General features: G+C 30.8%; 1 protein-coding gene across 2 annotated transcripts in view; it reads left to right on the forward strand.

Moving 5' to 3' along the window:
• The window catches only part of LOC136976473 (uncharacterized), a 28858-nt gene extending 27063 nt beyond the window's left edge, over positions 1-1795 (forward strand). For both annotated transcript variants that reach the window (XM_067271765.1, XM_067271764.1), the window contains exons 4-6: positions 34-239; positions 728-977; positions 1134-1795. In XM_067271765.1, coding sequence (XP_067127866.1) covers positions 34-239; positions 728-977; positions 1134-1625 — 948 coding nt within the window. In that variant the 3' untranslated portion in view covers positions 1626-1795. The remainder of the gene's footprint in view (positions 1-33; positions 240-727; positions 978-1133) is intronic.
• The last annotated feature ends 14522 nt before the right edge of the window (positions 1796-16317 follow it).

The raw sequence follows: 16317 nt of genomic DNA on the forward strand, positions 1-16317 counted from the left end.
TTATTAAATAAAATATATTTTAATTTATTTTAGCTTATGTTAAGATGGCTGCGAGAATTTTTTGATGTATATTATGACATACCAAAATTTATATTTGGTTTTCATGGAGAACTTAGCCATGATGATTATAATTTAGTGGGTTATGCTGATGAAGATATTTATGATTTTATCAAAAGCCTTAATGAAGATGGTATTTTAAATAATACTCTATTAATTCTCATGAGTGATCATGGGCATAGGTAAGTCACAAGATTATCATAAGATTTATTAAGGTTTTATTTTAGTTGTAAGATTTTATTAACCTTTACAGAAATATTTTGTTTATAATTCCTGAATTATGACTTCTATAGGTAAAAATTTAACAATTAGAGACAAAGTCACATTCTATTAATTCTAGTTTTTCTCCCTTCTGTAAAATCTACTGTTAATGTTTTCTTCCAATTTTGGCATTTATAGTTAAGAGTTAAAAATATATATTTTTTTTTTTGTTTCAAAAACTTTATTAGCAGAAAATTCAACGAATATTGTTCATATATAATCATTAAATGAGAATTATACATATTACATATTTTATTTTAGAATTTATTATTAGTTCGTTTAATTGGAGCAACCATTTAATTGTGCCAAAATGGATTAGTTCCAACGTGTCCCAATTAAGCGGAATCGACTGTACTTCTGAAAAATGATTTTATGTAATGATATTTAATAAAAAATATATGTTTTTCAGATTTGCTAGCATACGTGAGACTCAGCAAGGCAAATTAGAAGAAAGATTGCCATTTTTTTCTATAGTTGTGCCTCCCTGGTTTCAACATGTTTACCCAATTGCCTTTAAAAATTTGAAAGCTAATGCTGATAAGCTTGCTACGCCTTTTGACATCTATAGTACTCTTATGACTGTGCTTCATCCTTCTGTGCCAAAAGTAGGTGATATTCAGAGACGTAGTATCAGTCTGTTCTCCGAAATTCCATTGGAAGTAAGTTCTTGAATTTAATTTAGTTAATTATTCAGATTTCTTTTTTGTTAATAATTTTAAAGGCAACTTTTCATTCAAATAAGACAAGTAAATAACATTAAACTTAAAATGTAATGTAGATTTTAAATTTATCAAAAACATTTTTGTATTTTATAGAGAACATGTGCCAATGCAGATATTGAAGCTCACTGGTGCACTTGTCTAGAGTGGCAAGATATCAGTGTAAAAGATCGATATGCAATTAAAGCTGGACAAGCAGTAATAGATTTTATAAATAATTATACGAACCAGTTTAGTACTCTCTGCGTTCAGCTAGTTCTTGATAAAATTACACGTGCTGAGAAACTTTCACCAAATCAAGCATTACTGAAGTTTAAGAAAAATGCTGATAAAGATGGATTTGTTGGAGATTTTAGTGATAACACAAAAGTATCAGAAGTTATATACCAAATTCAGTTGGTAGCTTTTCCTAGCAAAGCTAAATATGAGGCTTCTGTTAAATTTAATATAGAAACTAAAGCATATAATGTTCAAGAAAGAGAAATTAGTCGCATTAATATATACGGAAACCAACCTCACTGTGTATATGACATACATCCTAATCTTCGAAAGTACTGTTATTGCAAGATTCAAATAGCTGAAAAATAGCTTTAAAAATTTATATCTTTGACAATTAATCTAAATGTTTGCCAGGGTAGCCACAATTTGATTTTATATTTTATTAATATTCTGTCATAAAAAAAACATTCTATTTATTGAAATAATGGAAGGGAATTTAAAGTATTTTTATTGATTTCAAAATAAATTCTTTAAATTGTTATTTTTTTTATTTCCTTATATGGAATATTTTATCATAATATCTTATTGTATTCAGAAGAAGCATTTTAAAATCTAATATTTTTTCCTGTTTTTATTTATCGAATTTATTGGGAAGAGAACATAGATTAAATTTTTATATTTATTGAAACGATATTTTTATATTACCCAATTTAATTCACATCTGTCTGTTACAGAAAATTATATGGCACTGCACAATTTTGATTTTACATTTGGTAAATATATCATCAATTTCAAAAAGATTTTTCAACTTTTTTAGAGATTGATCCTTTTCAGGTGGTTTATAAATAGACTTTCACCTTATAAAGTACATGTTTATAGGATTTTTATTGAAAAAATTAATTAATAAAAAAGGTAAAACAAACAATAGAATGAAAAAAATTAGTTAAATTCTTAAATCAATAATTCCTATAAACTTTATTTTAGCATTTTCCATTTTTTAATTGTATAATATTTTAATGGATTAAAGTTTACAGTATTCAATTGAATGAATAAATTTTTTAAAATTAATTGCATTGTCAAAATCTTTTCCAACAATATATTGTAATCATTGTTAGTGTTTAGAATGGACAACATAGACATCAGATCAGGGACATCAAACCACAGAGTACTTTTTCCTCTCTATTTGAATTCTCCCAGGATTGTAGTTTTAGTTCAGTATTAATTTAGTTCCTTTATAACATCAATATAGGTTATTCCTATAGTTTTTTTAAATAAAAAGAATATTATACAGTTAAAAACTTGTCGCTCCTGTTTAAATTAATTTTTGTTAATATTTATGTTACTATTATGCTGTGTTTGAGGTGTCATGTCATTTATTCAGCCCATTCACATGTTTTGCACCAGCTTTAATATATATATATAATAATTTTATTGAAATATAGAAGGGATGACCCAACCAGTAAATGACCAGTTGACAGTGAAGGAACAAGAGTAATGGATGACAGTTCATACCAATATATGGTTTCCTACCAGTGGTTGACCAGATGGTCATTTACTAGTTTTTCTGCCTTCAAAAGATCAGGCTTACTTCTTAGTTTGATAGTTTTAGGTTGCATCATCATTCCATAAAACAATATATTTTAAGTCTATATCCAAGTTACTTCTGATTACCTAGGAAAAAATAGCAGCCATACAAAATAAATTGTAATTCATTGGTCTAATCAACCTATGATTTAATAACAACATAAATGATACTTATATGTCAAAGATAATTATTTACATTTATTCAAAATTAATGAATTATATAAAAAATTTATATTATAAACCAATTCCATTTCTCATTGGTTTCATAGTCTTGTTTCCATTTTGATTTAATTTTTGTTGTTCTCTTTTCTTTAATTGAATTTTAAGAAAGATGAAACTTTTCATATTTCTTAAAATTCAATAACATTATACATATTAGCAGTAATAGATTATTAATTTCCACATTTCTGAAAGATTTTTTTTAACCTGTTAATAATTCACATATTCTGATCTCTGTAATAAATATAAAACCACACTATAAATTAAGTGCTATTTGTCTTTATAAAGACTTAATTCCTAATGGACATAAAATCTAAAAATATATGCACAACAATTTATTGTTAGTGTTAATTTATATAAAATACCATATTTATACAAAAATAATGTTTATTGCATTTGTAGCATATTTTATTTTTGGTTAAAGTTTGAGAGAATTACTTCATACTCTTAACCAGTAGGTAGCATTACAGTTTACAGCAGGAAAAATCTTAGATGAAGTATGAGGTTCAGATAACTGATGATTATTTTAACTACAAAACATTGCTAAAATTTAAAAAATGTGTATTGAAAGTTTAAACTGTAATTTGTAGAAAGATTATATCATATCAAATACATTGTTTATAAATAGAACGAAAATATATAGTGCATCTCGGCAATAAATATCAAAGTAAAATGTTTCTTGTCAAAAAGTCATGTTCATCAGGAAATTATCATCAATTTGTTTTGCATTATATTCATTATCATTTACTTTGCATTATGACATATTCCAATTCATTATTATTTATGTTGCATTACATTCTCTAAGTTCTATCTATATATCAGTATTTGAGATTTTTATTGTTTATACTTGTTTGCCATGAAGTTTTTTCTTTTTGGTTTTCAATCATAATAGAAAATTTATTTTTAATGTATTCAACTCTCGTAGATTATTTTTTTTAGGTATACCTGCTGGTGGCACTTCCAGTTGCTATCTTGTTTGTGAATGCTACATCCACAAACAAAATGGCAAACAGGAAAACAACTAACAATGCCATATTTTAAAGAAAAAAATTTGCATTTGCTAGTAACATTATTATTACTATTATTCTTTTTCAATTTCTTCGAATTAGAACATAGTTCTGCAAAATCTTTAGAAACTACATCTTGTTTTATCTTACTTGGCACATTTGCCATACTCTTAACACACGTTTCTTCATTCTTCCTGTTTCGATTTTCTGATTTCTTAGGGATTGCTTTTGGGGCAGAAGGCAGTTTCTGGCTCTTTCCATATTGGTGCATGTCCGACTCCTGGATATATGTTACTCAAATGCTGAACAAACAACTCAAAATGTTCTCCTGATTTTAATTTTTCCCATCTCAGAATCTTCTTATACATAAAAGCATATAAATATGAGTCAGACAAATCTTCAGTATAATGCATTGGCAAGTTCTGGTTTTTCAAACTACACTACAATCTTTCAGTTTTCTGCATATAAATGCCGGTAACTGGATCAACAAAATTTTCTGCATGTTTCAGTTTTATGCTTAATATTGACTCCTTCTAAATCATCAATATGATTATGATTATATCCTTTCCATTCATCTGTACACACAATACTTCTTGAATTTACAAATTTATTTATAACCCAGTTAAGACTAACTTCTGACCTGTCATTTACTTTGCATATAAAACATGAATTATCATCTCAACAAATTTCACCTACAATCCACGTGGTTCCCTTCAAAAGCCTTCCTTTTTCATTTTTCCTTTACTCACAACTGTTTCATCTGTTTAGACAATCTTTCCAGGTCCACCAATTTTTATCTGTGATAAATTATATACTTAAATCATCATCAACACATCAAATAAAGTTTGCCCAGTTAACAGCTCATGCCCACAGCCAAACAACTCATGTCCAACATACACTATGCAAATTAGATGCCAAATAAAGGAAAAAATAGTTCCCCATGAAATTTTCCTGAATTTACCTTTAAAAGTTTCGTCAAATGGAGAACTACTCATCTTGCATTTGTGACATCAAAATAAAATTGAATCACAATCTTTTTGATATATTAATTTACAACGACCATCACATTTCAGATAATCTGCATCTATGGTTGTAAACCAAACTTTATCGCAAACTTAACATCTGATGATATTCTTTTGTCAACATCAATTTCAGGAAAATCCAATTCTAAATAATGGAAGAAATCCTTTAAAATCCACTTTTGCAATAATAACTGTTGAACTTTAATTCTGCCATTACAACAATAAAAATGAATAAATCAACTATAAATTTCAAAAAATTGTTATACAAACACCAAGAAATGAATCTATGAAACATAATAATAATATAACAATAAACAAGTTTTATAAAATGTTAAAAATTTAATTTAAATACCAAATGATATTAGAAATCAGAAATAATTGACAGAGACACCCAGATTAAAATACAAAATAGATTTGTCGTTGAGATTCTGGAAGTGCTGCCATTGGGTTTACCTAACTACACTTTACCTTTTTTATATAATGCCTATCTTATAATGTTGTTTAATAAAAAAATTTTTATATAAATAAACTATTCAGTAATAAATTATATAAATCAAATATTCAATAATATATAGCAAGAAGGTTTTCTTGAAATAACACTATGAAATATTTTCTTGAAATAACACTATGAAATATTTACAGATTAACAGGTATATGTATATCTATGTAATCATTATTTTATTTATTTTCAAAGTTAAATTTAATTCGCAGACTGTTACATTTTTATCTATAGATTTATGATATTTATTAGATATATCTATTTAAATCATTTATGTGACTATATGTGATCACTTACTTCTAGAAAATATTGAAAATCTATAGATTTATTGCTCCTTTAAACTGAGAGTGAATTTCTGATAATGTTTTACATAACCAATACCAAACAAATGGAAATAAATTATAAACTAGACCTCATTCTCTGAGATTTGTAAGGAAATTTGCAATAGCATATAGTTAGCATTGCAGATTTCACTACCTAGTGTTCTCCCCAAGAAAAAATTTTATTAACATAGCATACAACTCTTCATATTTAATGAAATTCTGTCTATAATGAATAAATGCCATTATTATTGTCATATTAATGTAAATTATGTATTTTTATATGTTCCAAGAACAATATCTGATTTAAAAAAAATTTTATAATTGAATTTTCAGAAATATGAAATCTAATAACTTTTTATACTACACACACATTCTCACTTTAATAATTTTTAAATAATTAAGAAGAAATCTTTAAAATACCTGGAAATATTACATTTCTGGAATAAATTAGCCTTTTCAGAAAAGGGATATGATATTCATTAGTCTACGCAAGCACTCGCGCACGGGAAAATAGTTCAATGTGTTCATAATGAAGTAGAACATATATTTTAGAGAATTGTATTTAAACTGTTATAATCTCAAATTTTTTGAAAAATAATTATAAAAAAAGTCACATAAATTAAAATGTTATAAATAAATCATGTTGTATGACATGTTAGAATAAAAACTTTAAAAATTCAGTCTTTGTTGCTTAGATGCAATGATAGTGATACACATTCAAAATCCAGCGCATCAGCTCCATTTTTATTCCTGGAAATACTAGTCATGTAAATTAGTATCATTAATATAATTTAGTAAGTTCTGCTATTAGCTTAATAATAGTTATATTAGTGTTTTTATCATTGATTATAGCTATTAACTTAGAAATGTTTTGTATAAATGTTCCTTTAATTTTTAAAAACCATCTTTCAAACTGTTACAATATTGTTGTGGCTATCCTGTGCAAGTAAATAATTGCTCAGGTCAATCTTTGTGATATAAATATTTTAAATATCTAAATCTGTGATTTTAAAAATATAAATGTGTGTATTTTGTTCTAATCATTTTTCTCATTGAAACTGTCAATCTTAAAACACAGTATTAAGTAGTCTTCACTTCACACACAAATTTTACCTCTGAAAAAATCTTTTGTTAATACAGTAATCGCCTGATGATACTGTATCAGTCTCTTGATAAAAATACTCAGTATATGCCTAATTCTTAAAAATTCATTACTTTTTTAATTTAAATGAAATTTTTCATCAGATAAGAGTGAGTAATGATCTTTTATTATTTAATCTGAAGAGAAAGCATGGTGTATTAAACAGCTATAAGACAAGAATTATATGCATCCTGAGACTTGTCAATTTTCTGTTATCAATACTAAAAAATATATGAATATTTCCATGACACGCAAAGAAAATGATAAATATCATATACATTAATTTTTAACTGTTCAATGTTTAATCTTTGAGTAGTTTTGAGTAAGTGAAACTTTTTCATTGTTAGTAATAAATTATATGAAATTGTTTGTTTTATTTTGCAAATTAATGGAATATTTAATACTAAGATATTTTTACAAAATTATAACTCCACTTTCAATTATTTTAAAGTCATCTATAACAAAGTTAGAATATAATATTGATTTTATTATAATAAAAACATTTTTTAATGTATTTATGTAAAAAGTGACAAATTGTAAATGAATTATCAGGCATTCAGGCATTCATTGTATAACAACTAGAAAGTTTTCTGTGTTTTAATTTTTAAAATATATGAGAAATTAAACCATCTAAATCAACCAAAACTTTCATCTGCATGATTCATGAAATGTTAACCTTTCGTAGTTTGAAAATCATTTATCCAAATGGTATTTTCTAAATGTACAGCATATTGTTTCTAATCATATTACATTTCTATTTTGAAAATAAATTTTTCTATTGTGAGGTCCGTCCATTCTTAAGAGCTGTGTTCAACATTGCAACAATTACTACTACTAGATATTTTGTACACATTAGAAATTGTAAATAGATTTTGTAATACTAATTATCACATATTCTGTGTGAAGAAACTATTCTTTTAGTTTAAATAATAAATGTATAAGATTTCAAATAATTTAAGATAAAATTTTATTTTTAAAAATATTAATGTATTAAAACTATTAAATTATAGTTAATAAAGTTTTTCTTGTATGTATTTTTATTGTAATGAATCTTATTTGATGATTTTTATAATTAAACTTATACTTAAACATAATTATTTTTAATTAAATGTAAAAATAATTTTATCAAATTTTTGTTAAAAATATGTAAGTTTTTTATAAATTGGTTGTTTTTGTGTAATTTTAATAATTGTTGTTCATCTCAGATGGATGTCATCACCTAAAGAATTCCAAGGGCTCTACAGGAAAAACATTTTGTCTAAACCATATTGTGATTGCTTTTTTCACTTCATTCTCTTATAACAAACGATATTGATCTTTATCAACTATCTTACAATTTGTTTTTATACAAATAAGTCATTTTGTTGAATTTCTAGTTATGATATAGTGGTACATTAAAAAGTAGTTACTAAGGGTACTTAAAAAGCACAAATTTTACTCAAAAATTGACTGAATCTGCTAAAAATTATCTTTGAGTTTAAAAATTTGGAGAAAAATTAAATAAGGGAGTAATAGTATCATAAACATGTTGAAAAATTTTGAGTCTGATGGATATTTGTTCATTTTATTCAGATTTCTGTCTGGCACAGCAAAGTTTCATGCAAGTTATTTAATATACAGTGTGTTCACTTTAACATTTACCCAGTCTCTGAGATCTTTTTAGCATTGAGTATAATATGCATAAGTTGTATTAATTCCTGTGTATTAGTTTCTGAAAAACTTTCAGAAAAGTGACTTATTCATCATTGCATTGGTATTATCTGGCAATATATATATTTTTACATCTTTCTCAAGTGTAAGGATAATGGAAATAAAGCATTTTACATTATGCTAAATCTTGTTAAAAAGAATCTCTAGACTACAAAGGATAACACATCCTAAAAGCTTTTTGTATTCATTTCTGCAGCTTTCCAAAATCATGCATTGTTGCTGAGTATCCATTGTAAACTGATGCTTTTAGATTACCCAATGGATTTCTTCCTGTAGGAAAAATTTTGGCAAATATGGTGGCTGTGGAACAGGACTTCATTGTTGGATGGACATCCTATCTACCTGTTGTCAAACCACACCATGAGCACTGATGCATGTCTGCCCTGGAATGAGCTGGCACGTCATCTTGCTGTTACCAAATCTGCCTTATTTTGCTCCAACAAGAAGTCATCAAGCCATTTTACCATCATTATATATAGATTGATATTAATTAAGATAGCAGTTAAGTCCAAGAGCCATCAATGAATACAGTACCAAAAACTTGCTCACTACTGATGCCACATTTCATGTGTATCATGGAACACATTATAGTAGTTACACCCTATTTTGTAAAGTGCCTTATAAGTCTGTACAGTTTACTTCAGTAGTAGTGATTCAACTTGGCTTAAATTTACCATCATATTGCACCAATCAATCACTGTCAATCATCTGCATATTATGCCAGTTGCAGATAGCAGTTGAATGTATGCATATCATGCCAACAAAATTTGATGTATTTATGACTGCAGTTTACATTGCCTCATCTTTGTTTTTGTGTAGATATGTATGGAAGTATATCAAAACTTCAATATCATGAAGACTAGGTGATCTGGACTCTACTATAGGTTTGCATCAAGCAGCATGTTATATTCAGAATTGTCATATACCCATGAAATCTGAAAAGTGACCATTGAATCTGTGTTACTTCTCATGCATTTTCTTCTTTCCCCATAAAGTAAAATCATTTGATAATAGTATTTGTGAGTACAAGGCAAATTTGACATAATGTCAATGTGATACAATGTGATTTGTCAAGATTGTATTTTTAATTTGTATCTTTTTATATTTGGAAAATTTACATATTGCTTCAGAACTACAGTACAAATTACACATCTTTTTCAATGAATTTACTAAATTATGATAATAATTATGAAAAATCTTGTTAAATTCAAGAAACAAATTCAATTTTTTTTTATTATTAGCCTATTATGTATGTTGTTGGGCTGCAGTTTGAAAAAATTGTAGATCTATAAATTCTCAGTGTCGTTCATCTGACTTTAGAAGAATTCTAAGGAAGGACATCTCGGCTTTCATCTATCTAACTCCATTCTTGGAGTCAGATGAAAGCCGAGACCAGATATGGAAAGATTAGGTGCAGGAAGCCCCAATTAACTGTATGAGGTCTGTAAATAAAGTAATGAGACTGGTTTCATGGCACACGATCTGGCAACACTGTGGGATCTTCTTGCCAGTGGTGTAAGAACAACATGACATATAGCTTCAGTTCAAGTGAAAACCTTGTGTAAACTAGTGGACTGTGAGTGCACATTTTGCAAAGTGATATTTTGCTGTGGGTCCTGAAAATGAGCAAATGTTGTACGATCAAGTTTTGTTTCAAATTCGGGGACAATGCTACTGAAACGTTTGCAAAACTTCAACAGGCTTATGGGGAGACTGCTTTGTCAAGAGCCCAGGTTTTTAGGTGGTTTAAAGCATTTTCAGAAAGCCGAGAAACTGTTGAAGATGACCCTCTGCTTTGCGTTTTTGCCATTAACTTCGTGAACTGATGCAAATGTGGAACAAAACGGAGACCTCGTGATCTGACCGTTGGTTAACCGTCAGATTGATTGTAGATGAGCTGAATTTGAACCCACATCTGTTCATCAAACCAATGCTGCATCATGACAATGCACCTTGTCACACAGCACTTTTGGTTATGGAGTTTTTGACATGGAAAAATATTCCTGCTGTCCCTCAGCTCCTGTATTTGTCTGAAGTGAGCTCGTGTGGCTACTTTCTCTTCTCTAGACTGAAACAACACTTCAAAGGGGGCATCGTTTTAGCACGACAGAAAACATAGAACAGACTGTAACCGACCAGTTGAAGGCCATTCCACTTTCTGTGTTCTAGCACTGCTAAGAAGAGTGGAAGCAACATTGTCCTTCCCAAGGGGACTATTTTGAATGAGACAGAGTTGATTTGTAGATTAATTATGAATACAGATATTTACAGAAAAAGTCCCATTACTTTTTCTCTTCATTACTTTATTTATAGACCACGTATACATACATCCAATGCAAACCAAAAGTCAGTTGTTTCAATTCAAAAATTTCCCCTGAAAGGAGTTAGATGACTGGCATGACTGTATTGCTAACAGGAGAAGTATGATGTACAGGGACAAGACACTACTAATTTGAGGTGGAGAATATATATATTAAATTAATTTAAAAAAATATGATTAAAAATTGCAGCCTGCCATTGTGACAATGTCACAATAAATAATTGCTTATTGCATTTCTATTTTATAAATAAACATTCCATATATTCTGTAGGAAAGACTAGACTGAAAAAGCTCATGAGCAATACTTTTTTACTTGTGAAATAATTTTTTTCTATATAATCAATAAAAAATATATATACAGTGGAACCTCGCTTAATGAGCACCTCGAGCAAAACAAATTGTAAAAGTTTGCCTCGCTTAATGTAAGGCCGCCGACTTCCAGGGGAAAACAGTTAATCACGCGTCAGGAAAACCTAGGGTCGAAATCGTATGTGGGTGGTGGCGGTAGGAGACAAAGATGACAAGTGTCTTACACAAAACCGTTTATTCTAACTACTAAGTTAACTTACATATTATTGAGGTACAACACGATCTAGATCGTTAGAGTAGTGTTGGTGAGGTGACGTTGGGAACGTTCCGGGCTTCCTAGGTCGATTTCGGAGAGACAGTCTTGTGGCGCTGATGAATGATGAGATGTGGTCTCGTTGTAGATGAGGAGGAGTTTTGTCGGCCTCTGTAGACGGCAAACTTTGTTTCTCGGGATCTCCGTACCGTCTTGGCTTATGCAGACTCGAGAGGAACCGCCTGTCTGGAAGAGAACCGCCGCACTTCTTTTCAGAATGACCGAAGGAGGATCGAACTCTGTCTGGAGGAGAACCGCCCTTCAACCCTGAGATCCGGGGGTTTTATAAGACTTTCCCGAAACCCGAGACCGATCCGGGTCGAGAGGGGTTGACGGAGCCTTTGAAGTTCGCGCTCGTATTTCACGCCATTATGGCTCCAAACAATCTGCCATATGTTCTGGCGGCTAATTTCCTCCCTTTGTTTCTCACTCCCGACACTTGTTTGCGAGCACCTGGACAAAGCTCCTCTCATGGTTGACATCCCCTCGGTCGTTCGTCGTCGAGTCGCGTTTGTTTTAGGGTAAGTTTTAAGAATGTTTCTTTCATGTCTGGTTTACATCACCAACACTTGTTCCTGACAAGAGTTGACTCTCGAAATTTCGCGACTTTAGAACTTTATAATTATTCACCATTTTTACGCGTTTTTGCGATCCCTACACTTAACAATGTTTCGCATAACGAGTGGTGATGAGAGGGGAAGTCCCGAATTGTGTGCATGCAGCATGTTCCATCAGTCTGTGTTTAGCACTCCTTCTGCTAGCATCTTAGTGTCGCTTGTGATCACATATTTTTCCAAACTTGTGTTCACACACATTACTTATAAACATCAACAACCATAGCCCGTTATATAATAAACACTCCAAACGATATGCCAAATTCTTGGGTCATTAAATTTAATGACCGATTTCAAATTAAATTTTAGAAATGTTTGAATTAAAAATGAACTATTTATAATTATTAAATTTAATACGAGATGGAAACCTCTAGTCCTGCCTACCTCTCTAGTCAAATTAATTAATTACTAATATTTAATTCTTGGGTTACGTAAAGGCTATAATTTGGCATATCGTTTGGAATGTTTATCAAACATATTAGCTGTGATTTTTTTTTTTTTTTGTTTCTGCAAATCGAATTCTCATTCCAGGATGGTTCATTCCGCGCTAGAAAAAAGATGATGATGATTCACACTTAACAGTGTATTCCAAAAAAAAAAAATTGTACAATATAAACATTATGCATAAAACATTTGAGCTTTTTTTCGGCGTGGAATGCATTATCGTATTTTACATTAATTTCTATGGGAAAAATTGTTTCGCTTAATGAGTGTTTCACATTACGAGTAAGACTTTGGAATGAATTATGCTCGTTAAGCGAGGTTCCACTGTACATTAGATGCAAATGATTGATTCTTTACAAAAATTCAAATTGATTTATGCCATTATCTTTAATACTACAAAAATAAATTGATGGCTGAAGCAGCTCTGGTAATAATTTGTTGACCACTTCCTGGGACATGGACCCAGAGGTTGGATTTTGGGAAGCATGTGTTTGAGTCATGTAATTGTTTTTATAATGCATGTGATTGAACTACAGTGTCAGTGAATGGATGTGAAAAGCAATAAATTAATGTTTAGTACAAGAGGAAAAAATTTTTTAACCTAGGTTAGTAAGTTAAAAAAAATTATTCTAAAGAATTTAATGTCCAATTCAGACATTGTTTTATTTGACCAAGAACTGATTTGAACAAATTTTTGCTTAGGAAAAGTAAGAGAACAAATAACTCAACTTTTACAAGACAAAGTCTGGAAGAAAACATCACATTCAGGTAACGATTGCTAGAAGAAGCCAGGAGAGACTTTCACAATCTTTGTAAATTGCCTCATTATTATTATTAACCATGCCCATGTCAAATGAGGACCCACATTTATTTGAAACAGTGTAGTCTGAACAGCTCTCAATGTGGCAAAAATGATGTCAACAAAGAGCATCTGACTTTTGAAAGAAGTCTGAATGGAAAGAGGAGGTTCAAAGTCCAACAAAAGATGTTATCAATGTGAGCTGCTGCTGAGCACTGTGCAGTCTTTATCAGTTGAGGAAGAGTGCTTTTCCATGCATAGAGAGATATCCTCTCCTCCTAGCAGCTGTGACAGAGAAGCACCAATGCAACATCATCTTAGGCTTCTTCCAATGCAAAAACCACATTTTTTTTAAAGAAAATATAAATATTAAAGATTGAGTGAAAATATATTGTATTAGGCATCAACCCATTTATAAAGAGGGATTAATGACAAACAAAGCAAATTATATTTTAAGTACAATGTTAAAGTTTAAGAATATTTTACAATTTCTACTGTAATAATTATAATTCATCCAGTATATAGTAAGAAGTATATTTGTAATAATTATATTAACATATTTGCTGTTTATAAAGTAAAACAGTTGTTTTTTCTCCAGAAACATGCTAAGCACAAACCATTTCAGAAATTACTATAGGAAAATACTCGTTAGTTTGAAATTCAAGGGATGATAAAATAATTGCAACTTCAAATAATCTGAGTTACATGATATTTCGCATATTGTACAGAAATACGTAACAGGTAATTTATTAAGCAAATAGAATGTGGCTATGTATACAAACACTACTATTGTTAATTACCTGCAGTTTGTTTATATTATTATTAAACAGCACATGTCTGGTAAGAACCCGAGGTTCCCAAATAGGTTTTATAAAAAATAAAGCAGAATTCTGTAAATGTACCCCAAATTATTTTTAAATAGTAAGTTGCCCAAATCTGAGATATTTGAAGTCTCTATGCTACAAAATTGCATTAATTAGTTTAATTAATGTCGTATAAAACTGACTGCTCGTACAAGTTTGTTTTAAACATGCCACTCAAAAAGTCCCAAAATGGCGGCTACAGTACGCGTGTACCTTATCATCTAGACCTTGTTCAGACTAAAAGTGGGTTGAACATATACAAAACTTATATAAAACCGATGATGTAACTACTACTAAATTATAAATTAAGATATTTCGGAATATAATTAGAGTTTAACTTTTCTGAATTTAAGTCTCTTCAAAATTGCAAGGCTACGCTTCCGAATAAATATCGTCTAAAATTGCACGATTCATTTTTACTTTTTAAATAAAAAATCACTTAGATAAATAATTTTGACCCTTTTATCTTTTAAAGTATTCGATACTTTAAAACTGCGTGCATTTTCTCCTTCCCAAGAATAAGCTTGTTGTTTTTTAAACATTGAAAAATTGATGGTTAATTATTTTCTAAATAAAAATTCAGAAGCTTCTGCAAAATATATTTTCTGAATAAATTTATTAAAAATATATCAAATTGTTGCAAAATATGAGGGCCATTCAAATGAAACCCGACGAATGGATAGATCAAAGCGCGGAATGTGTGTAGCGAATCATCGTATACTAATTATCTAGCTTTGCGAGGTAATTTCAAGTGAAGAATGATTCCATAGACTAATGTAAGTGGAAACACTAGGCTCACGCTGCAGTGTCACGTGAACCTACAAACAAGCTGCGTTCGTTTAGCACGTCAAGCAGATGCTCCGTCCAACTTTCAAGCGCGTTTTTTTTTAATCGCTGGAGGTTTCGGACCCATGCCATCCATGGCCGTATGAGCAATGTGTATCGAAACTATGGGTTTGACAACAGTGAAAGACTAGAGTAAGCGCTTCTGAGATGGTCGGTCGTCGTTGGCTGATGATGGCAAGCTAGGACAAGCACATCAACGAGGTTACAGTGGACAATCATTTCGGACGATGGACGAGTTACCGTAGAAGCACTGGCGACCGAGGTTGGAATAAGCGTCGGTAGTGTGCACATCATTATCCGTGAGCATCCGCAGTACCGAAAGATCGCGCCCAGTGGGTGCCATACAACTTAACATATGTGCAAAAAGACCTTCGTATGGGTCTGTCATTGGAAGATTTGCTGCGGTACCGCAACGAAGGTCGTCATTTCATAGAATCGATACAGGAGACGAGACATGGTGCTTTCATTTCCAGCCATAAGTACCATAGTAAATGCTACTTAAGTAAATGCTACTAAGTAGCCGTAAAACCATAGTAAATGCTACTCGGTACGTGGAAACTTTAAAATCTCTGCGAGCTTCCATCAAGTCAAAGCGGCCTGGTCTGCTTTCTCAAGGTGTCGTCCTTCACAACAACGCTAGCCCTCACACTGCGCGCATTGTGCAGGAATCCCTTGTGAAATTCAAGTGGGAAACACGCCAGCATCCTGCATACAGTCCTGACTTGTCTCCGTGCGATTTCCACGTTTTCGGGGAGCTTAAGAGGCACCTGAAAGGGCATAAGTTTCAATCGGACGCTGAGGTGGAAGACGCAGTTTGGGAATGGTGCAGACATCAATCCACTGAGTTCTATGAGCAAGGAATCGAACGTCTGGTATCACAGTGAGAGAAATGCATAGGCGTAGCTAGGGCGGGGCGGTGGGGGCGGCCCGCCCCGGGTGTCACCCGTTTAGGGGTGACATCCGGTAGGCCTGTACCCCCCAAAAAAAGATCGCACCAGCTAAAAATCTTACTGTGATTTATTCTATAAATCTAAACTCATACGTCGCG

Source organism: Centruroides vittatus, unplaced genomic scaffold (genome assembly GCF_030686945.1).
Source record: "Centruroides vittatus isolate TY-2023 unplaced genomic scaffold, ASM3068694v2 contig_400, whole genome shotgun sequence".
Lineage (NCBI taxonomy): Eukaryota > Metazoa > Arthropoda > Arachnida > Scorpiones > Buthidae > Centruroides > Centruroides vittatus.